General features: G+C 43.2%; 1 protein-coding gene across 1 annotated transcript in view; it reads left to right on the top strand.

Annotated features, from left to right (window-relative positions):
• Window positions 1–25,326, top strand: part of LOC309549499 (serine palmitoyltransferase 3-like) — a 104,457-nt gene that overhangs the window by 59,682 nt on the left and 19,449 nt on the right. Inside the window, exons 3-7 of the mRNA XM_082249833.1 lie at window positions 3,524–3,678; window positions 8,720–8,868; window positions 13,167–13,291; window positions 15,324–15,417; window positions 24,098–24,203. Of these exons, the coding sequence (XP_082105959.1) occupies window positions 3,524–3,678; window positions 8,720–8,868; window positions 13,167–13,291; window positions 15,324–15,417; window positions 24,098–24,203 (629 nt within the window). The remainder of the gene's footprint in view (window positions 1–3,523; window positions 3,679–8,719; window positions 8,869–13,166; window positions 13,292–15,323; window positions 15,418–24,097; window positions 24,204–25,326) is intronic.

Genomic DNA, 25,326 nt, shown 5'->3' with positions numbered 1-25,326 from the left:
ATTGCGCTCTTACATTTCTGTTTGCATTCTTTGTAATGTTGGAATGCTGCCAATGACCCATCAGCCTTGTATTTTTTGAAGGCCTTTTTAAATGAACCGGCTCAGGAAGACAGCCTCTGAAGCAGCCGGTTGAACCGGCGAAACTGGTCAGGCAAGGCATGGAATAGCAACCTGCTCTTATGGCCCACCTTTAACTCTCTCTGCACAAGAGGAATATGAGAAGCATTGGCAAACTGGACGGCAATTGCAGGAATCGTGGTTATGAGTGGTGACACCAGGAAGATAAGTACTGAGTGACTCTATGGATGCTTATTCACATATGAATGCCTGTCCAAAATGGAGGATATGTTTGGTTACATGCTAAGAGGATTGAAATGTGGAGTGAGACTGTACATTTTGATTTAGAGCTACACATTAGCCTATGAAAGGCCAGAGCAGTGGAAGAAGCATATAAATCTGCTAACCAAGGTTCATTTATGAAGGGTGTCTCTGCCTTTCCTACAAGTGTATATCCCTCCACATACAGGGGTTATATGAGTGTGTGACTGAAGATACCCCTACGTGAATGGGACTATTTAGCTCTCAGACTTTTTGTTTGAGAGAGTTGAAGATTCAAATTATCAGTAAGTTCTTATGATATGAATAAAGTCTTCTCTAGACCACAAGTGTCATATATATCCAACTTGGTGTTACATACATCTTATCTTGTCTGGATTTAAAGGGACAGACTCACAATTTTTGTTTGAAACCTGATTGGCGTTATTTACAAATCATTTGTTTCTGTTTTAAAATGAATAGAAATTTCACTATATTAGTCCACTCCACTCTGTCACAAACGTCAATCCCCAAATAATCTGGAATAGGATCCTATTGGACATCATTGGGGATGGACTGTACAACCAAGGAAACTTCATAACCTCATTTCCTCTTCAATTGCAGTCATGTAGGAGTGATATATAGGATTGAATACAAAGTATCTGGAGTGCCGTGTGGATGTGTGCCCTTGCGTCACATGTCACAAATACCTCTTGGGTTAGATATGTGATGGGGGTACGCTGCAATAGCATCACAGAAGTATAAGTGGGAATTTACTATCGATATTTACGAATAGAGATATATCCAATAGAGGCCAGCATGGGGTAGGTGTTCCAGGTTTTTAGTTTTTAAATGTGGCGTCAATTATAAATGTTGTATGTTGTTTTTATATATGTGTATAATAAAGGATAAGTTTATGCATAAACGGATGGGAGTTATAAGCAAGAGTACATTATCATATTAGTATTATTAATATATGTAAGTACCCCTTTAAATACGTTCACATGAATTTATAACAATAGAGAGGAGGTTGAGTTTATACCCATCCTGAGGTGATTGTTTATTGTGCAAACTTTAGGGCAAAGTTGTGACAATAAAGTGATTGACAAACCTTTGTTTTTTTTATTAAAGTAACAAACATGGTATACTTACAGTGCCTTGAAAAAGTATTCATACCCCTTGAATTTTCTTCACATTTTGTCATGTTACAACCAAAAATGTAAATGTATTTTATTGGGATTTTATGTGATAGACCAACATAAAGTGGCACAGAATTGTGAAGTGGAAGGAAATGATAAATGGTTTTCAATTTTTTTTACAAATAAACATCTGAAAAGTGTGGCATGCATTTGTATACAGCCTTCTTTACTCTGATACTTCTAACTAAAATCTAGTGGAGCCAATTGCCTTCAGAAGTCACCTAATTAGTAAATAGAGTCCGCCTATGTGTAATTTAATCTCAGTATAAATACAGCTGTTATGTGAAGCCCTCAGAGGTTTGTTAGAGAACCTTAGTGAACAAATTGCATCATGGAAGCCAAGGAACACTCCAGACAGGTCAGGGATAAAGTTGTGGAGAAGTTTAAAGTAGAGTTAGGTTACAAAAAAAATATCCCAAGCTTTGAACAACTCACAGAGCACTGTTCAATCCATCATCCGAAAATGGAAAGAGTATGGCACAACTGCAAACCTACCAAGGCATGGTCGTCCACCTAAACTGACAGGCTGGGCAAGGAGAACATTGATCAGAGAAGCAGTCAAGAGGCCCATGGTAAATCTGGAGGAGCTGCAAAGATCCACAGCTCAGGTGGGAGAATCTGTCCACAGGACAACTCTTAGTAATGCACTCCACAAACCTGGCCTTTATGGAAGAATGCCAAAAAAAAGCCATTGTTGAAAGAAAGCCATAAGAAGTCCCATTTGCAGTTTGCGAGTAGTTATGTGGGGGACACAGCAAACATGTGGAAGAAGGTCCTCTGGTCAGATGAGACCAAAATTTATTTTTTTGGCCTAAAAGCAAAATGCTATGTGTGGCAGAAAACGAACACTGCACGTCAGCCCGAACACACTATTCCCACTGTGAAATATGGGGGTGTCAGCATCATGTTGTGGGGATGTTTTTCTACAGCAGAGACAGGGAAGCTGGTAAGAGTTGATGGGAAGATCGATGGAGCAAAATACAGAGCAATCTTAGAAGAAAACCTGTTAAAGTCGGCAAAAGACTTTTCAGAAAGAGATTTCCAACAGGACAACGACCCTAAAAAAACAGCCAGAGCTACAATGGAATGATTTGGATCATAGCATATTCATGTGTTAGAATGGCCCAGTCAAAGTCAAGACCTAAATCTAATTGAGAATCTGTGGCAAGACTTGAAAATTGCTGTTCACAGATGCTCTCTATCCAATCAGACAGAGCTTGAACTATTTTGCAAAGAAGAATGGGCAACAAATTTACTTTCTAGATGTGCAAAGCTGTCAGAGACATAACCAAAATGACTTGCAGCTGTAATTGTCGTTCTACAAATTATTGACTCAGGGGGGCTCAATACAAATGCACACCACATTTTTCACTAATTTATTTGTTGAAAACCATTTATAATTTTTCTTCCACTTCACAATTATGTGCCACTTTGTGTTGGTCTATTACATAAAATCACAATAAAATACATTTACGCTTTTGGTTGTAACATGACAAAATGTGGAAAATCTCAAAGGGTATGAATACTTTTTTAAGGCACTGTACCTGCTCTGTGCAATAGTTTTGCACAGAGCAGCCCCGACCTTCTTTTTCTAGGGTCACCCACCATTATAGGCCCCTCCACTTTGGCAAGTGAAGGGAAAGTGGCTTTTCCTGGGGGCACACGTGCATGCTTGCTCCTGAGCTGCCCAGTCGTCTATTGACATAGACTGGATGACTCAGCCCCCCCCCCCCACCCGCTCCCTCATCATAACATTTAATTGAATGCAGGGAGAGTTAATGGCTGCCTCTGCTATCAAGCTGCCCAATGAGGAGGAAGACAGCGGCGAGAGCTGCTGCTCTTGTGCACATCGCTGGATCAAATCGGGCTCTAAGGGCATTAAGGTAAATACCTTGAGTCTTTAGAACCACTTTAGGACAAATTCAATTTATACATTATAGGAGTTTGTGCATAAAAAAGCCTGTAAAATAATATGTAAAACAATATTCCATTATTCTTTCATAATAAAGGATTTTGTGCCTCTCTACCAAGATTTTGAAAATTTTTATACAAGAAATATTTACAGAAGACTTCGGGACGCCTTTCAACGACCTGTCTGCAGCGTACCAGGAGCTGAATTTGATCTATTGGAGCGAGTGACAGATGACTACAACTGGACGTTCAGGTCATCATTCTGCTGTTGCTATATTCCTGGTCTACCGTTTTATTCATATGCTATTCGTGTAGTAGATTGTCACCATAGTGTTGAGATTGGAATGCTTTCAAAAGTGGACATATAATCCAAATGCAGTCTCTATCAACACACATAAAAAAAAATAAAAAGTCTCCCATTGACATATCTCAGCCAAGCCTTGCCTTAGTTATAGCTGACAAAGCTACAAATAAGGCCAAATTTGTCAGAAACTCTTCAGTAGAGGACCGTACTTTTAACTTGATATGTGTTAATAAAGACTGTGCATTTGAACTGTGTTCTGACTCTTTGGAGTTGCACGGTCATATAGTAAACAGCATTGCAACCATGTTTCACATTTAATTTTACTTTTATTTTTGCAGAGATTTTTAGTATTAAAAGAGAATAATTGAGTACAAACATGGACTTTAATGGCAGTGGATACAGTTAGAACCATACAAGTTTATTACAAAATGTGTTTACACTTTATAGAAAAAAGAGACCTACATATATATATACTGTATCTCACAAAAGTGAGTACACCCCTTACATGTTTGTAAATTTTTTATTATATCTTTTTATGTAACAACACTGAAGAAATGGCACTTTGCTACAATGTAAATTAGTGAGTGTACAGCTTGTATAACAGTGTCAATTTTCTGTCCCCTCAAAAAAAAACTTAACACATAGTCATTCATTTCTAAACCGCTGGCAACAAAAGTGAGTACACACCTAAGTAATAATGTCCAAATTGGGCCCAATTAGCCATTTTACCTCCCCAATGTCATGTGACTTGTTAGTGTTACAAGGTCTCAGGTGTGAATGGGGAGCAGGTGTATTAAATCCAGTGTTATCGCTCTCACTCTCTCATACTGGTCACTGGAAGTTCAACATGGCACCTCATGGCAAAGAAATCTCTGAGGATCTGAAAAAAAGAATTTTTGCTCTACATAAAGATGGCCTAGGCTATAAGAAGATTGCCAAGACCCTGAAACTGAGCTGCAGCACAGTGGCCAAGACCATACAGGGGTTTAACAGGACAGGTTCCACTCAGAACAGGCCTCGCCATGGTCCACCAAAGAAGTTGAGTGCACATGCTCAGCGTCATATCCAGAGGTTGTCTTTGGAAAATAGGCGTATGAGTGCTTCCAGAATTGATGCAGAGGTTGAAGGGGTGGGGGGGGGGTCAGCCTGTCAGTGCTCAGACCATACACCGCACACTGCATCAAATTGGTCTGCATGGCTGTCGTTCCAGAAGGAAGCCTTTTCTAAAGCTGATGCACAAGAAAGCTCCCAAACAGTTTGCTGAAGACAAGCAGACTAAGAGCATGGATTACTGGAACCATGTCCTGTGGTCTGATGAGACCAAGATAAATGTATTTGGTTCAGATGGTGTCAAACGTGTGTGGTGGCAACCAGGTGAGGAGTACAAAGATAAGTGTGTCTTGCCTACAGTCAAGCATGGTGGTGGCAGTATCATGGCCTCTGGTTGCATGAGTGCTCCTGGCACTGGGAAGCTACAGTTCATTGAGGGAACCATGAATGCCAACATGTACTGCTACATACTGAAACAGAGCATGATCCCCTCCCTTCAGAAACTGGGCCGAAGGGCAGTATTCCAACATGATAACGACCCCAAACACACCTCCAACTGCCTTGCTAAAGAAGCTGAGGATAAATGTGATGGACTGGCCAAGCATGTCTCCAGACCTAAACTCTATTGAGAATATGTGGGACATCCTCAAATGGAAGGTGGAGGAGTGCAAGGTCTCTAACATCCACCAGCTCAGTGATGTTGTCATGGAGGAGTGGAAAAGAACTCCAGTGGAAACATGTGAAGCTCTGGTGAACTCCATGCTCAAGAGTGTTAAGGCAGTGCTGGAAAATAATGGTAAACCACACAAAATATTGATGCTTTGGGCCTAATTTGGACATTTGTATTTAGGGGTATACTCACTTTTGCCAGCAGTTTAGACATTAATGGCTGTGTGTTGAGTTATTTTGAGGGGACAGCAAATTTACACTGTTATAAAAGCTGTACACTCACTACTTTAAATTGTAGCAAAGTGTCATTTCTTCAGTGTTGTCACATGAAAAGATATAATAAAATATTTACAAAAATGTGACGGGTGTACTCACTTTTGAGAGAAACTGTATATATAAACATTTTATTCACCCAACACATACAAGGCCCTGTATTTAGGTGTTCCTGTGCACAGGGGTCATGTAACCGAACCGCAACAGGGTAGCTTCGTGTGTTGGAACTTTTGATGAGTGAACTCAGCTCTACATGTTTCGTAAGTTAACGCTTCCTCTGGAGCTTTGAACATACATATTTCTTCTATAAAGGAAGAGAAAACAAATAATTATCATTATTTAAGTGCAAATGGACACTATAAAATGTATCAACATCGTATACAACAAGAATTTGCTTAAAAAAAAAAAAACATATATATGTGCCTGGACACATCGAGGGGAGGGATGGAAGGACGCCAACCAACACAGCTTGAACCCCAAATGAACCTGTTCTCTACTCTACCAGGAACTAAAAGCCTTGCACAAGCACCACAAAGTGCCTACTACTATTTATTTTATATTCTTTGTCAAGAAAAGTGCCCAAGATGAAATTTCTTTCACTTTTTCACTTCACTATGGAGGCTCGACTTCCTTTACTTGGGATATAAGTCTTACTTATGCATTTTGCTAAATACTGTCCACCTGTCGTTTCCTTATCCAATGAGAGATCCTTGCTAGCCCAAGGTCCATTCTAATTGGCTAGGGTGCCAACTTACCTGTGTGTAAAAAAATGTATTATACTCTAGAAAGGACAGTATCTCAGTCTAGAAGTGGCTGAAGGCAGGATATATCCATAGGACCAAGCCAGAAACCAAAGAGACTTCTTATGGTGATAGATATAAGGGAAATGGAGCAATACTACAGCTCAACAGACATAATTATCATTTACAGGTGCCTCTCATAAAATTAGAATATCATCAAAAAGTAATTTATTTCAGTAATTCAATTTAAAAAGTAAAAAAGTAAAGGTGCTTTACACACAGAGTGATGTATTTCAAGCATTTCTGTCTTCTAATTTTGATGATTATGGCTCACAGCTAGTGAAAACCCAAAATTCAGTATCTCGGAAAATTTGGAATATTACATAGGACCAATATAAAAAAAGATTTTTAATACAGAAATGTTGGCTTACTGAAAAAGTTTGTTCATTTACAGTGTAGTATGCACCTGGTCGGGGCTCCTTTTGCATGAATTACTGCATCAGTGTAGCACGGCATGGGGGCGACCAGCCTGTGGCACTGCCGAGGTGTTATAGAAGCCCAGGTTGCTTTGATAGTGGCCTTCAGCTCGTCTGCATTGTTGGGTATGGTGCCTCTCATCTGCCTCTTATAAATACCCCACAGATTCTCAATGGGGTTTAGGTCAGACTAGTTTGCTGGCCAATTAAGCACAGTGATACCATTATTATAAACCAGATATTGGTACTTTTGGCAGTGTGGACAGGTGCCAAAAATAAAATCAGGATCTCCATGAAGCTGGTCAGCAGAGGGAAGCATGAATTGCTCTAGAATTTCCTGATAGATGGCTGCTCTGACTTTGGACTTGATAAAACATAGTGGACCAACATCAGCAGATGACATGGCTCCAAAAATCTTCATGGACTGTGGAAAAATTAGCATTTTATTTGGAAATCAAGGTCCCAGAGTCTGGATGAAGAATGGAGAGGCACAGAATTCAAGTTGCATGAGGTCCAGTGTGAAGTTTCCACAGTCAGTGATGATTTTGGAAAAGAGAACTGTGGGGTATTCTCAAGAGGAAGAGGAGAGACACCAGACCCAACAATGCAGATGAGCTAAAGGCCGTCATCAAAACAACCTGGGCTTCCATAACACTTTAGCAGTGCCACAGGCTGATCGCCTCCAAGCAAGGGCGCATTAATGCAGAAATTCATGCAAAAGGAGCCCTGACCAAGTACTGAGTTCATACTTTACTGTATATGGACATACTTTTCAGTAAGCCAACATTTCTGTATTAAAAATCCTTTTTTTATTGGTCTTATGTAATATTCTAATTTTCTGAGATACTACATTTTGGGTTTTCACTAGCTGTAAGCCATAATCATCAACATTGAAAGAAATAAATGCTTGAAATATATCACTCTGTGTGTAACACATCTATATAAAAAATATGAGTTTCACTTTTTGAATTGAATTACTGAAATAAATTGAAATAAATATACTTGGAATTTATATCCCTCGCGCCTAGGTATGCTCTATGGTAAGATTAGATTTTTAAATGAATAATAGGATAAAGGAATATTTTTATATAAAGGACTGCAGCTGCTATAGGAAAGGTAGAGAATGAAAAGAGTATAGCCACAATAACTGGCCCCATTTATTGTGGCTATACTCTTTTCATACTGAAATAAATTAACTCATTTTATATGATGCATCCGTATGTGCTTCATGTGAAAAATGTATGGCCTATTACAATAGCCTGAAAGAGTAAATCCGCTTTTGTTGAGAAAAAAAAATACCCTTCTGGGTAATTTTTTCTAATGGGGAAAATGTCAGGGATTTCCCTTTCGGAGTATTTCACCAAAAAATGACATTTGTGTTGCAGGGGATGCCCAAAATCTGACTTGTATCTTAGTGCAGACTTCTGGGAAAATCAGTAAGCCAATAACACAAGCATGAAATTACATTTCTGGAGGGCGCTCTGTACACTATCTGTGTACAGGACATTTCCAGATTGACATATTGCATTGCATTTTACAGAAAATTACAGCGCTGCAGACTGAAAAGGAAAGGTAATTTTTAATTACGTTCAATTACAATATGACTTGTGTCGCAATTGTAATGCTATTTTTTATCACAAAAGTGGAGTTACCCTTTAACAATGGTGAGCAAATAACTAGTGACATGTTCTGCTATTCAACAGAAACATCTATGCACTTTCATTTATGGTTAAATAAACTTACGAAAAATGCTGTATGGATAAAATATTTTTTGTTTTCTAGGTACACTGGAAATGTCATTAAGGATGCAATCAACATGGGATCATATAACTATCTTGGCTTTGCAGAAAATAATAGAGAGTCATTAGTGACAATAGAGAAGATCCTGCAGGCATATGGAGTTGGAATATGTAGTAGCAGACAAGAAATGGGTAAGAACGATAATCACAATGTTTTACTGTGGTGTAAACAAATGCAAAGTTTTACCCATTGGGACTTTAGATGAAGTGCCACACAGCCAGTAATAAAACATAGTACATATTTATTGAATATATGCCAGCAATAGAACTGGGAAAAGGGGTCATAATGCCAAACAGTTGGCCCAAATATACAAATCCATTACATGATTACATACAGTAATCAAATAGTCCAAAGTAAATGTGTCATAGCATCTATGGTGACCCAACGCATTCCGTGAGTTCAGTCTCACTCTTCAGGGGTTGTTGCATAGACATAATCTGTAAAGGAAAATAGTTAAAAGATATATTATAATAATAGCTGTGGGTAAAGGATTCAAAATGGGCCAGCAGTGCAAAACAGGACAGATGGAAGAACGGATAAACAGAGCCGTCCAACATGGCCTGCCAGGATGGTGGCTGGAAAAAGTGTATATGGGTAATAGTGTGCACAATGAGTTAAAAATAAAAATGATGAAAAAGGAAAAAAATTGGTGAGAAAGTATTAAAGTAATGATTGAATGGCCAAGAGCAACCACATGGTACAATTAGGAATGATGAAAGTGAATTGCACAGCTGAGTTCAATAAAAATCCACATGTGAAACTAAGTATATGTGTTATAAAGTATAATATGCAACTTGGTGAGGCAGTGACACCAGTGCATGGGAATGCCCCAGTAGTGCAAGGTCAAATCGGGTCAAAAAAGTAAACATGTGTGAGAAATTGGAGGTGGGAAGAGTTTTTACCTACCAGGATCAAAATAATGCTGACCAAAAATAGCGTGTGTCCAAACACCTGGGAGGAATTGCATAGACTGGTGTCTGAGCCCTCCTTTTATAAGCCTGCAGGCCCATCACAGGATCCCTCCCAACGCTGGGTGGATGCCCAGGGGGAGGGCAGAACAGACAAATTACCCCACCATCCCCGGTTGCCATAGGGAAAAGGACAGCGCAGGAGTGCGAGTCCCTTCACAGCATCACGTGATCCCGTGCCATGACATGTTGGCTAAGCCAGTGCCATGCGCTCCACGCTGTACCCGACGTCAATGCATCTCACTGGCGCTGCCCATCCAGGATGAGACAAGCAGAGACAGTGGATGCTGGATCGGCATCGCAGCTCTCGGGAAAGAAATAACTGGCACAGCTACCGGGGGGAACAGGACATGCAGCACACCTGCAAGCGAGCAATTCCACAAAGTGCAAAGCAGACACGAAAATAATAATGTCCTAATAGAAGGAATGAAATGAACGATGATCACAATGTTTTACTGTGGTGTAAGTCTTAAACTCAATCTGAAATTTATTATGACAATATATTTACAAAGCTGGAAAAAACTATAAAAAAAAAAAAAAAAAGGAAGAAAGGCCTGAATTGTATTTTGCATCATCATAGGGAAGAGTAGACCATACCATAAGTCATGTAAATCCCCGGTGTTCTCATTATAGGTGCTGTAAAGTAATTGATCTTAAAAAAATCTTATCCATAATTTTCTACAATATGTGCTGTATACAAAATGGAAATTTCACCAGTATAACACTATATAATTAAAAAAAAGAAATACAAACTCATACAATCATATACATTCAGATATTGCTTGTATTTTATATACATTTTAAACATTCACCTATTGTTTTCTTACTGCATACAGTAATATGTTGTCTAGCACAGCCAAAAACATTTTGGTTTTTAAAGTAAATAGCGAACTGTGGTGCTCCAGGCAGCAGCTAGGTAATAGTCAGCAATGAAACCTGAGTATTCATTAGTTGTTTCCTAAAATTAACTTTAACTTATATTCCAAAAGCACAGGGATCAAATAAAAAAAATACTTATAAATGTATACACTGTGAAAGATGTTATTTCAAAAAATAATAAAAATACAATAAAATATAATTAGTTACATAATGGTTCTTTAAACAAACCAGCATCATTTATTGAACATTTGAATTAACCTAATTTAACAATTTTATTATACTAATCATTCTAATAAAGTGTTTTTCATTGTAAATATTTTTCCATATTAAGTCAACATTTCTACTAGAACATTCAGATTGTAGCTAAAATCAAAAATTCAGTGATTCATAATATTTCAAATGTGCAATTAGATTCCCACAGAAAAATAATACATTTGCCAACCGCAGATAAAAATGTTTGGCACGCCATTGGTGAGAGTTCAGTTTCCTTTGTGATAAAGTCAGAATGTTTTTTTCCAGCAATGGCTGGAATTAAATAGTAGGAAAAAGAAGAGTCTATGGTTTTAAAATGCAGTGTACTTTCATTAAATCAGCTTTATCAGTCTCTTTAAATTTGAATTGGCAAAAATAAAATCAGTAAAATTATTTTTGTCTCTATTAGACAACCAGGCTTTTCTGACCTACCGAGTACTGTGAATAAAAAAAAAAATGCTGATTGGAAGAGAGACTGCAAAGATGATTTCATCACTGTGCTAATAATCTTTTACTATCTAATCACAAACTTTTCGAAGCTGTATTAGTTGGACTGTAGTGAGGAAATTGATATGGTAACAACACAATATGTTAAGGCCTAACTTAAAGTGGTTGTTAAGCCACTCTGTTATCTTTACACAAACTTCCTTGTTTCCTAATGACAAGTGTCCCAGTGCCTGTGCTTTATAAATAAAATGCTGTTCTATACCTGATTTCAGAGCACCGCTCGACGCTCACGTGACCGTCTGGCTCTCCCTCTCCTGATCTGACAGCTTCCCCAGAGGGGGCCAAGATTCCCCCGCTGACGTCAGTCAGGAGGAGGAAAGGAGAGGAGAGGTGGCTGGTCACGTGAGTGCTGAGTGGCACTCTGAAATCAGGTATAGACTGCACTTTATTTATAAAGCACATACACTGGGACACTTGTCATTAGCAAACAGAGAAGTTTGTGTGAAAATTTAGGAGTAATTTTAGCAGCAGGAGGGAAGGGGCAGGCACTTGTTAGAGCTGACAGGTAGGGAGGCAGGGGAGAAGAGACAGGAGAGCTGTGGATGAAGGAGGCATGTAAACTGACCATGGTGTCAGGGCTCAGCAGCCATGATAAACCGTGGTCAGTTTTCAGAGGAGAGGCCAGAGCCAGGCAGGATCAGCCAGGTAATTCAGGTGATACAGTGGGCAAAATTACACAGCACAAGCACTGTGCTGTATAATATGATTTAAAGAAACAGGATCACTATTTTATTGTAGGGTTACAAACACTTTAATTCCTAAAGCTAAATTTAACTTTTCTAAATATAATCTAATATAACTTAAATATAAAATAATATTGTAGCGATTTGCTTCCCTTAGCTAGCACTTGAATCATCAGTGCTCAGAGCTACCTGTCCTGTACCAAGATCTTGGCACCAAAACCACTGTTTTTTCAGCTAAAATTCCTGTTTTTAGCTCAACAGGCTTATTACTATATAATTTATATAGAAAACATCTTGCATACAATTTGATAATCCAAAGGCAATCTTATTTGAGGTACCTAGTTAAAGTGGAGTTCCACCCAAAAGTGGAACATCCGCTTGAAGTACTCCTGACCCCCTGACATGCCACATCTGGCATATCATTTTTTTTGGGGGGGGAGCGGGTACAAAGTTTTGACAAGTACCCGCTCCCACTTCTGCACGGAGCGCCACGGCACCCAGGAGCGGAAGTTCTCTTCTCCCCCTCCCTCCCTGCAATCTTGTTGGACACGTCAGAGGTCCCAGAAGATTGCCTGGCCATCCAGGAGATGCAGCGCGACTCGCACATGCGCAGTGCGCACCCGGCTGTGAAGTCACAAGCTGCCACTGCCGGATGCCCACACTAGTGATGCCGGTGCCGCCAAGAGGAGAGGGAGTAAAGAGAGGCTTCGGATGGCCGCATCGCTGGACCCTGGGACAGGTGAGTGTGTGTTTTTTAAAAGTCAGCAGCTACACTTTTTGTAGCTGCTGACTTTTAATAAACACGGAAATGGCTGGAACTCCGCTTTAATTTAAAGTTGAATTTTCATATTAGCTACTACAACACTTATCACTACTCTATTATTTTTTTCTTATCTAATAAGACTGAGACTGTAAAAAGATAACTTTTTATTAAATACTGTCCAAAGAGGTCTTTCAAGTCAAGTGTGGAGCTTAAATGTCCTTTAACTGGGAAGTTTTTTTTTAGATAACCTACTTTAGACTTTAAAAAAAAAATATTACCTTCTTATGGTACAAGCCAGTTTATAGACAGTTTCATAAGTAAGCCCAGTATTCTTATAAGGGCAAATATCTTGTGCTAATTTCAATCTTCCCTTTCAGGGTATTTGGTTAAACATCAAGAGCTGGAGGATTTGGTGGCGGAGTTTCTCAATGTAGAAGCAGCAATGGTGTTCAGCATGGGCTTTGCCACAAATTCAACAAATATTCCAGCACTGGTGGGCAAGGTACTTACTACACTTTACTTAAAGTAAACAAAAGTTGACTAGTTCTTAACAGTTAAAATAATTAAAGATTTAATTATTTCCAAATTGTTGTTTAACATTTTCATTTGAATCTCTATGGTACTGATGAATGTTAGATTTTTTTTTTGACCAATACTACCAGTTTTTTCAATTTAATTTGATAATTGGACAGATTATCTAGTGAGTATAAAAAGTAACTTAAAGCAGTAGTAAACTGGATATTTTTTGTTTTTGTTTTTAAACCCTGCAAGGTAAAGGTGCATCACATACTAGCACATTATGAAATACTTACCTTGGAACGAAGCACTTCAGTGGTGCTCTGTCAATGCTGAAGGCGCTTCCATCTTCACCAGGTCTTCCTTTCATGTTCCCACCCTTAGGCCGCCCGATGGGCTGTGCCACGATAACGTCAATCATGCCCGCGGAAGTCAAGGACCGCGGCAAAGAGCTCTTAAGGAATGGCACAGGTATACCGTCCCTTCAGAGCGCATGCGCTGGTGAAGTGACTGGCTGCATGCAGTGTGATTATCTACTAAACTGAGCAGATTTAGGAGGTATTCACTCTACCAACAGGTAAGCCTTATTATAGGCTTACCTGCAGGTACAAGTGCCAAAAAAAGGGTTTACTTCCATTTCAAGAACTAAAGAAAAGTTATTTTAAAACTCGTTTATCCAAATTTGCTTACATTTTGTACATGGCTCATTGTACACACAGCACATCATTTATTTGGATTGTCATGTAGGATCTCAATGTTAACTACAGCCACTTACGTCCACTAGCGACACCAAAGTTGACTGGAAGGTCAGAGGGTTTTTTTCCTGTTAATAAAAATAGCACTGCTTTTGTGTTTTTCTTAAAATGCTGTCCATCCTAGTCCAGTCCACTTCCATGTATTTTAATTTTATTGTTATGACCATTATTATTTCTTTGTACGTGTTTAAAAAATTATGCATTTTGTTTGTGACTAGTGATGACCCGAACACCCCCCTGTTCGGTTCGCACCTCGAACAGGGGAAATGTTCTAGTGAACATGTGAACTCCATTAAAGTCTATGAGACACGAACATGAAAAATCGAAAGTCCTAATTTTAAAAGCTTAGATGCAAGTTATTGGCCCAAAAAAATGTATGGGGACCCGGGTACTGCCCTGGGGGACATGAATCAATGGAAAAACAATTTTTTAAAACTATCGTTTTTACAGGAGCAGTGATTTTAATAATGCTTAAAGTGAAACAATAAAAATGAAAAATTCCTTTAAATATCGTGCCTGGGGGGTCCCCTTAATGTGCCTGTAAAGTGGCGCATCTGTGCAATGTATGTAGCCGTTGTAGCAATACTGACATTTCTAAAGGAAAAAATGTCATTTAAACTTGCTCGCGGCTGTGTTGTCGGCTCCCGGCAATACAGATAAAAAACATGAAAAAAACAGCGTCAACATTTTTTTAAAAAACGGCGTAGGTTTCCCCCTAAATTACATACCAGACCCTTATCCAAGCAAACTGCCTGGCTGGACAGGATGGGGTGGGGACATTCTTCTCTAAAAGAGATGTATGGGAATTTTTTTTTCCACAATCATACTTACCGAGGTGGATGCAGCATCCGTCCCCTGCAGGCTCTCGCGGTCACTGACTCTCTGCTCTCCCCCCCCCCCCCTTACTCACTGGAGCGCTGGGCTGTGGAGGGGGCAGGAGCGGCCGGCTCAGGCTCTGAGTGGCTCGCTAAGAGGCTGAACTGGGTGCCAGTCCAGGCATGTGGGCGGATACCGACTCCATTGTTATGATCTTGCCCATGCCTGGAGCAGCTCTGTGACGTCAGCAGACAGCAGACGTCAGCTGTGTGCTGAAAATGGGTCAGAGGAGTGCAGAACGAACTGCACTCCTGTGATCCATAGGAGGAGAACAGCCAAACCAGCTGTACTTCTCCTTGAAATTAATACCTTGTTTGGCAAAAAAAGAAAAATGTTTTGCTAACTGACTTCTACAAAGCCAAACTAACATAATATCTTCTTTTGCAGGGATGTCTTATTCTAAGTGATGAGTTAAACCACACATCTTTGATTCTAGGAGCCAGGCTTTCGGGAGCAACTATTCGAGTTTTCCAGCACAACAGTAAGTATACTATTACCAAGTCCTTAATTATTTAATACTACAAACAAAATAATAAGATTGATAGGAAAGATCTAGAGTCATCTACAAAATGATTGGCTTGTCTGAACATCTCCATTGCTACCCAAGAAATTTACCCTGAAATTCAATGAAAGGTTGCCATTATTATAAGTACTTGTATAGCGCTGTCAGTTTACACAGTGCTTTACATATTTATTATACATTGACATCAGTCCCCGCCCTTAAGGAGCTTACAATCTTAGGTCATACATACACATACTAGGGCCAATTTAGACAGGAACCGATTAACCTAATACCTTTTCTTTGGAGTGTGGGAGGAAACCCCCCACAGGCAGAAGATATAAACTCCCTGCAGGGGGTGTCGTGGTTGGGATTTAAACCAATGACCCTAGTGCTGCCAGGCGGAAGTGCTAACTGCTTAGCCACTGTGCTGCTATCACTTGGAGGGACTGATATCTAAATATAAATTGAACCTTAACTCAAAAAAGTAAGGTTTCAATATGTTACATAGAACATTTTGAACTGTTAATTGTGACTAAGCAGGATGATGGGCCGAACACCCCCCTGTTCGGTTCGCATCAGAACATCTCGGACAGGGAAAAAGTTCTAGTGAACATGAGAACTCTATTAAAGTCTACGGACATGAACATGAAAAATCAAAAGTCCTCGTTTTAGGTTTATACGCAAGTTATTGCCATAAAAAATGTATGGGGACCCGGGTACTGCACTGTGGGACATGTATGTTTTTAAAACGATCGTTTTTACAGGAGCAGTGATTTTAATAATGCATAAATTGAAACAATTAAAATAACAAGTCAGGTACTAATGGGATGCACATCAGGTACTAATGGGTTGGCGTCAGGTACTGCTGGGCTGCACAACAGGTACTCTGATGGGCTGGTGACAGGTACTCGGGTGCTTTAATGAGCTGGAGACAGGTACTCTGATGGGCTGGTGACACATACTCTGATGGGCTAGTGACAGGTACCCTGGTTGGCAGGTGACAGGTACTCAGTTGCTCTGATGAGCTGCAGACAGGTACTCTGATGGACTGGTGACATGGAACTCGGGTACTCTGATGAGCTAGAGACAGAAACTCTGATGAGCAGGTGACAGGTACTCGGGTGCTCTGATGAGCTGGAGACAGGTACTCTGATGGGCTAGTGACAGGTACCCCGGTGGGCAGGTGAAAGGTACTCGGGTGCTCTGATGAGCTGCAAACAGGTACTCTGATGGGCTCTTGACAGGAACTCGGGTGCTCTGATGAGCTGGAGACAGAAAATCTGATGAGTAGGTGGCAGGTACTTGGATACTTTGATGAGCAGATGACTGGTATTCAGGTACTTTGATGAGCTGGAGATAGGTACTCTGGTACTCTGATGAGCAGGTGACAGGTACTTGGGTACTCTGATGAGCAGTTGACAGGTACTTGAGTATTCTAATAAGCAGATGACAGGTACTTGGGTACTCTGATAAGCAGGTGACAGGTACTCGGGTACTCTGATGAGCTGGTACTGTACCCTGGCTCTTTAACCCTGATCAGGAAAGGTCTGTGTCCGAGCGACACGCCTCATCCCCAGTCGCCACGCTGTGCAACCCTGGGAGAAAGTATTCCTGCTGGTGCCATATTACTTTGCACCAGTAGGGAACTGGGTAGATGCCAGAACCCACATGCACCCCTTTGAGAAACTTCATGCCAGGCTTAGAACAGTTAATGTAACTTTACTGGGGGGGGGCGTGGCCGACGAGTGATGTGAGCGGACGTGTCCCACAGTAGCTCCGCTGGTATCCTGCTATTCTCCTGCTGATCTCAGCCATCCTGTGCCCGATTCACCTGCAACTTTCAGGATCACCTCTCCACATCCTCTGCTTGCCGGCCGGGCCACTATTTCCATCCGGACGGATGTCCTCCCGCGGCACGAAGTCCCGCTCGGCGGCGGACCCTGGCGGCCAAGATGGCGGCGCCGCGACCCGCTCGGCAAAGGAGAAGCAGAAGGAGGCCGCACAGCGCCTGTTTGCAAAGCCTCCAGGTAAAGACCTCGCTCCCCCTCTCTGTCAGGCTGATGTGGGGGATGTGGATATGACCTCGGGGGACTTGGGAGATGCTGGCCCTCTCCTGTCGCTGGACTCTGGGCCTTTGGCCCCCCCTGAGGCGGGAGCGGCGCTGCAGTTGGGGCCTACCTCCCCTTCCGTGACCCTTGACTCGGAGCCCACCCTGCGGGATATCCTTTCAGCGGTCACCACTGGCAACGCTAACATCGCTAGATTGGCTGGTGAAGTTCAGGGCATGAAACTAGAACTGTCCCTAGTACGCCAGGACATGCAGAAGCTGCGGGATCGCACAGCTGCATTGGAGGGCCGGGTTAGTACTATAGAAGATGAGTGGCAACCATTACAGCGGGATGTTCAGTTTCTCCACTCTATTACTACAGCTAATGCAGCCAGATTGGAGGACATGGAAAACCGCTTGCGTAGGAATAATGTGAGGGCCGTGGGAATCCCTGAAAAGGCGGAGGGGAAACACCCTGTGGATTTTATTGAAGCATGGCTGCTGACAACCTTTGGCAAGGATTCCTTTTCCCCTATGTTTGCCGTGGAGCGGGCCCACAGGATCCCTGCTAGACCTCCTCCGCCGGGAGCCCCCCCCAGACCCTTTCTATTCAAGCTGCTCAATTACAAGGACCGCGATGTCATCCTGAATAAAGCAAGAACCACTGCTGATCTCTCTATAGATAATGCCAGGGTCTCTCTGTACCCTGATTTTTCTGCTGAAGTGCAACGCAGGAGAGCTAAATTTCTGGATGTTAAGAAGAGGCTGCGTAAGCTGAATGTGCCATATTTCATGCTTTATCCTGCCAAATTGAAGGTGGTGGCGAATGGCTCGACCCAATTCTTTGACAACCCCCAGGCCGCTGTGAACTGGCTGGATAGGGAGGAACGTCATCTAGCCCGGCAGGCACCCCCCTGAGTTTGGGGACGCTGTTATCCTTTACTGGCTTTGAGTTTCAGTCTATGATGCGGAGCACTGACTGTCCGTTTCCAAGTTTTCTTTTTTTTTCTACAGGTGGTGTTTTTTACCCCCCAATAGGGGTATTACATTTGGGATCACCGCTCGGCTGAGCGAGACTGTCGTGTTTCCCCCCGGATTGATTGTATGCGGTTCCTTTGCATACTGTGCCCCTATCCTGTTGTCCTGCGGGGACATGCTGACTCCGTGGAACGGAGAATGGTTTACTACTGGGCCCTGTTGGCCCCTTTGACTTTGTTTTTTGCACTGCTGCTTTTCCCCCCTTCCCTACCTCATGTTCTTTTTCAGGTGAGACCTCTCAGGCCTAGGACTCTTCCGGCTGCAGATGGCTGGCGTGGACTGCATTTCCCTCTCTACTTACCTACGCACTCAGTGCGCACGCTCCCGGAGACTCTGTTCTGGCGAACTATGGTTGGCGGTGGGGAGTGGTATGTCAGGTGGTTTGGGGGAATTCTGCTGTTACATTTATATTGTGTTTTTGTTAACTCATGGAGCTCTCACAGCTTAATGCATTAATCTTGTCCTGGAATGTTCGGGGCCTGGCGGATGGGGTTAAGCGTAAAGCGGTATTTGCATATCTTAGGAAGCTTAAGCCCACTATTGTCTGTTTACAGGAGACCCACCTGGTGCGCACTTCCACGCATTTGCTACGCTCTCGGGCATATCCTGTTCAATACCATTCTGTTCACTCCTCGTATTCGCGGGGGGTGAGCATGTTGGTGTCCAGGGAGGTGGCTTTTGTGTGCCTGCGCAGCAGGGTGGACGATCTGGGGAGATATGTTTTTTTATTATGCAAACTTAATGGTTTTCTGTGTATTTTGGCTGCTGTCTATGTCCCTCCACCCTTCTCCCACGAGGTTCTCCGTCTATTGGCACAATTTATGGCGCCCCACCCCGATACCCCAGTATTGGCCGTGGGGGATTACAATAATTATCTTGACCCGGCACTTGACAAATTCCACCCCTCCTATCACGGACCCGCCCCTATTTCACGCCCTACGGCGTTTGCTAAGTTTTTGACGGAATTGGGCCTCAGAGACGTTTGGAGGGACAGGCAGGCCTCCACTAAATGTTATTCCTGCTATTCGGCCACTCATGGAGGACTGTCACGCATTGATCTGGCCCTGGGGAATGACTCTATGAGGCCCCGGGTGACTGACTCGGCGTACGAGCCTCGCCTGGTGTCCGATCATTCCCCGCTTTGGGTTAGGTTTTCGGTTCCGGGCTCGGGGACTCGTGGGCTGTGGCGGGTGAACCCGTTCTGGCTGACGTTGTTCCCTGAGCCGGATCCGATTGCGCCGGCCTTGGAAGACTTCCTGGCTGTTAATAGGGGTTCTGCCTCCCCTGCGGTGGTGTGGGAAGCCCTTAAGGCCTTTTTGCGTGGTCAAATTATCAAAGGGATTACTATGGTTAAGCGTAATTCTGCGCAGTGGGAGGAAACGGTTCGTGATGACATGTAACGTAGGGAGGAGGCTATGATAGCCTCGCCCTCTCCCTCTGCGCAGAAGGCCTGGCTGGAGGCGCAGGCTTTGTATAACTCAGTGGTATTTTCAGCGGCTGAGAAGAAACGATATTTCCTGCAACAAACGTACTTTGAGGAGGGCGAGAACACTGGGCATATGCTGGCTATGGTAGCCAGGTCTCAACAGGATCCTGGCTCGGTGACGGAGATTGTCTCTCCCTCCGGGGAGGTGGTCTCCTCCACTCCTCAGGTGCTTGAGGGCTTTAGGCAGTTTTATGCTGATCTGTATCAGTCCCGGTGCGGGGGCCGGGGGGCGGCCCTGTCCTCCTTTTTGGACGGGTGTTCCCTGCCTCAGCTTCGGCAGCAGGATAGTCAGTCCCCCCTTAGTGCTCCGATTACAATGTCTGAACTGACAGATGCGTTGGGGCAGGCACCTAATAATAAGGCACCGGGAGCGGATGGCCTTCCGGTTGAGGTCTACTCTAGGTATGGGCGAGTCCTTCTGCCGGCTCTCCTCTCCACTATGCAGGATATTATGCGGACGGGGGTCCTGCCGGATTCCATGAGTGAAGCCATTATTATTGTCTTGCCCAAGCCAGGGAAGGACCCTAGATACCCCGACTCCTACCGACCGATCTCCCTGTTGACCACTGATATAAAACTTTTCGCACGTATTCTTGCTAACCGGCTTTCGAAGGTCATTACCTCCATCATTCACCCAGACCAGTCTGGATTTATTCCGGGCAGGTCCACGGCGATTAATATACGGCGGCTTTATCTCAATTTACAAATTCCAGTTGATAACCCGGGTAATAGAGCCATATTGTCCTTGGACGCGGCCAAGGCATTTGATAGTGTCGAGTGGCCTTATCTGTGGGAGGTCCTCTCTCGCTTTGGCCTGGGCGATGACTTCATTGGTTGGGTTAAGGCGTTATATTCAGCACCTAGGGCGCGAGTCAGGGTGAATGGGGAACTATCTTCCCCGTTCCCCCTCTACAGGGGTACTAGGCAGGGGTGCCCTCTGTCCCCCCTGCTGTTTGCACTGGCGATAGAGCCGTTGGCGGCCCTCATTAGGTGTTCCCCAGCTGTGGTGGGTTTCCGGAGGGGTGACCTGGAGGAGAAGGTGTCCCTATATGCGGACGATACCCTTCTGTATTTGGGTGACACTGAGGGTTCCCTTAATTCGCTTATGGTTCTTATAGCACAATTTGGCTCATTTTCAGGTTTTTCTATTAATTGGGATAAGTCCATACTAATGCCTCTTGACCCCATACCCAATCCCTCTCTACCGGCCCTGGGTCGTCTGCGTGTGGCAGACACTTTTAGGTATTTGGGAGTGATGGTCTCCCCGGATCCGGCTCAGTACCTGCGTTTGAACCTGCTGCCTCTTTTAGACAAGCAACGTACTAAGGGTAAGAGCTGGAGTAAGCTGCCACTTTCGGTGGTTGGCAGAGTGAACTTAATTAAAATGATTTGGGCCCCCCAGCTATTGTATATCTTTCATAATTCTCCAATGTGGATCCCAGTGTCCTGGTTTAAGCGGGTGGAGTCCCAGTTTCGTGACCTTGTCTGGCGGAGGCAGCAGCCCCGTATTAAATTGTCTACCCTTCAGTACCCCAAGGATAAGGGTGGATTGGCAGTACCCCATCCGCGGATGTACTTTCTTGCAGCTCAGTTGCAGCACTTGGCGGGGTGGGGGGATCAGTCCTCGACGGACCCACAGTCCCTGCTTCTGACTAATTCCAGGCTACCTCTCTCAGCGGCGTCCCTTTTGGAGATGGATCTTCCCTCATTGCCGTTCCGTGCTCCCACGGCGACCCTGTTGCGTCGCCTGTGGCGGGAACTGCGTGTGTTGTCACACTCGGACGGATTTTTTGATTTTTCGCCACTGTGGGACAACCCGGCCTTTCCAGAGGTCGCTAGGTTGCAAGACTCTCTGGGGTGGCGGGACAGGGGTATAAGGTACTTTGCCCAACTGTTTGAGGGCTCTGTGCTTAAGCCTTTTGACCGCCTTCAGTCTGAATTTAATCTCCCTCGCCAACACTTCTATCGCTACCTCCAACTGCGCCATGCCCTTCAGACCCAGCAGCGACTGTCCCCCATACGACAGGCGGACCAGACGATTGTGAACTCAGTGATTGGGGCTCAAGATAAACGGGGACTGATCTCCCTTAGGTACCAATGGCTTCTCTCGTGTATACAGGACCCGGCCTCCTTGCGGTGTAGAGCGGCATGGGAAATGGATCTGGGGGATATTGGCGGAGATCAGTGGGATCAGGCCTTAGAGGCCCTTCCCTCGGTGTCTCTGTCGGCTTCCCACAAGCTTTCCCAGCTCTTTATACTCCATAGGACGTATCGTACCCCAGTCCTCCTGCATAAGTGGGGTAGGCGGGATACGCCTCTTTGCCCTAAATGTGATTCCCACAGGGGAGATTTCATACATCTGCTGTGGCGCTGCCCGAAGTTGGTTAGGTATTGGACTCAGGTCACACAATGCATTTCACAAGTTGCCCATGCACCTATACCGGTTGACCCTCTGGTGTGTCTGTTGGGCATACTAGACCCGGAACCGTTTACCCCTGGTGCATATATAATGGTGCATAGGCTATTATACTTGGCCAGGAAACTGATTGCTAACTATTGGATGAGTCCAACGATTCCTACATTGGCACAGTGGGTGGCACGAGTCAATTATATTCTGCTAAGAGAACAGCTAGCGTATCGCCATCGTAATGCAGCCACAAAGTTTTATAAAATCTGGCAGGATTGGTTGGATTGCCCGGGACTAGCACCTGCACAGCTGCTTATGTATCGTATTCTGCAGGCTTAGTTTGTTGGTAGACATCCTGGCTGTAATGGGGTCTTTCTCACCTGAACTCCTATTTTCCCTTTCTTCCTCTTTCTTCCCTTCCTGTATTCCCCTTTCTTTTTCTCCTTCTCTCTGTTCGACCCATTCCCCCCCCTTTTTTTTTTTTTCCCTCCCTCTCTTGTTGTCCTTCTGGGAACTGGGCTCCTCCGTTCCTTTACTGTGGTGGTGACCTGTTCCCGGTATCTCTCTATCCCTTGGATTCTGATATGGGTATGATGGCCACGTGGGCGTGGTGCTCTCGGGGGGTGTCACTTTCACACGGTTGCTGTGGGGAGGTTTCTTCCTGCGCTTATGCCGAACCCTGTTTATCCTGATACATTGCTGCTTTGGTTTATGTTTATATCGGCCTAAGTAGGTTCGGCCATTTCTATTATCTTAACACTACTGTAATTATTCCTGTTTTTGTATTGCTCTATGCTGTTTCTTCTCACCAAGAGATGTGACCCCTGCGAGGGTGCGGTATTTTTCAACATGTATGTATGTACCCGATTGTCATTGCTGTGAATGTTTTCACCCGTTCCCTTCCCTTCTCTGTTTTTTGTTTTTTTTTGTTTTTAATAAACACCTTTTGGATTTAAAAAAAAAAATGTAACTTTACTGGAGAGACTTCAACATTATAATCCATTGTAAACAAGTCCAACTCCTAACCCTAAATACAGTTGTGTGGCTGCCCAGGCATACCTCCATGAGGTGATAGTCCATGCTGGTATTCTCAGTGACTTGAATGTCCTCTGGAAACCCCAGCACCTTCACCAGACTTCAAGGTGCAGCAGTGCCAGTGCCATGGACTGAGAACAAGAAAATAACTGACCAAGAGCCCTGGACCTCAGCCTTCCCCCTTGCTATAACACAGATAGGCTGGCTGTGACCAAAAAGTCTGGGAACTGAGCAAACACATTTTAACCTTTCAATCCCAGCCTGGGCCAGCCGCTAACTCTCTAAACCAACATTAACAGAACCTGCTTACATGCTAATCATCCAATAGTAAAGGCTATAAGTGCCCATAAGCCATGGTGAGGTAAAGAGATACGGATACTTATCAGTCCATTGCTCCTTAAAGAGGTAACACAGAGGCCACCAGAGTAGCAAGGTAATGTTTTCAAGATTTATATATTCTTTTGGCATATTTTGAAATGAAAGTGGTCATAGTTTTAGTTTTTGGTATGAGCTTTTTCTTTTTTACACATTCGAGGTAATACTTTGATGTACAACAATTTAAAAAGTTGCTATATATCGACTACAATAAATATTTTTTAACTACATTTTTTTGTTTAAATTTAAATATTTTGTATTTTGTTTTTAGATATGAAGAACCTAGAAAAGTTACTACGGGAAGCTGTGATCAGAGGTCAGCCACGCAGCCATCGAGCTTGGAAGAAAATCCTTATCGTTGTTGAAGGAATTTATAGGTTGAAAATACAAATACACAAAATCTAATATAAGCAACACAGACCCAGCCTTATTCCCAACCACAGTAGAGAACCTACTGTAATTAAGCTCTACAAAAGAGCTATAGATTTTTTTTAAATCAGCAGACTTAGGGCTTATGTCTCATAAGTCTGTATAGTGCTGGTTTTGGCAGACTGAATTGAATTTTGCTACAGAAGCCTCAAAAGTTTAGTTCACTTTGACCAAACAATAGCCTGTGCAAGTAAGTGGCCCTTGTAAGTAAAAACAAGCCATGCAGCTTTGACTAAAGTTTAATTATGCCCCAGCTTTTGGGGTAAGCTTTCTTTGTACCTCCAAAAGCCTGGCTGAAAAACTCCAAAAGATGGTACCCCTCTTGTCCAGCCCTGTTGCTAAGATGTTGCTAAGACACTCCCGGCTGAAGTTGGGCATATGGGCCTGAATCAGTATCCTGTTTTAATGTACCATCATCCCATATATTTTCATTTGTAAAGATTTTTTGTGATACCAATCCACACATACTCTATATCTATATATATAAAAAAAAAAGCAATTACATTAATTGTACAAAATTTTACTTAATCACATTGGATACAAAGAAAAAAAAAGCACATGCACCCCGTGACAAATATTGGCACCAAATGGACTATTTTAACTGGACCAGTACTCAGGATCAGTGCTGTCCTGTCTACAGCATTCCCATGCTAAGCTGCAAATTATTATTCTGCATCTGTCTGCAGTTATTGACCCGCCTTGCCTTGACAACTCCTGAACTCCACCTGCATCGATCCCAGCTTGTCCTTGACCTTGCTTCTGCCAATGCCCATTACTGCTACTTTGTTGATTTGTACCGTGGCCTGTACCGTGACTTTGCTCCTGCTTCCGCATCTGTACCTTATCTGTCTGCCTGTGTATGACCCGTATCATCTGACCCTGTCTATGTTCCAGTCAATACTGGATTTCCAAGCTGCAAGCATCTGCCTGTTATCCACTGGTGCCTGTTCCCCATCTGCTTTTACCTGCCTACGATTAACCTGCTTGCTGTTGCCAGTGCCAGCATGCCCCTGCCTACTGTTTATCAGCTGCTACCTGGCATCTCTGCTTGCAGTGATTCACCAATGACCA

This window comes from Pelophylax lessonae (assembly GCF_965119305.1).
Source record: "Pelophylax lessonae genome assembly, chromosome: 3".
Lineage (NCBI taxonomy): Eukaryota > Metazoa > Chordata > Amphibia > Anura > Ranidae > Pelophylax > Pelophylax lessonae.
Note: the sequence above shows the minus strand (reverse complement) of the source record. Positions and strands in the feature narration are given on the sequence as shown.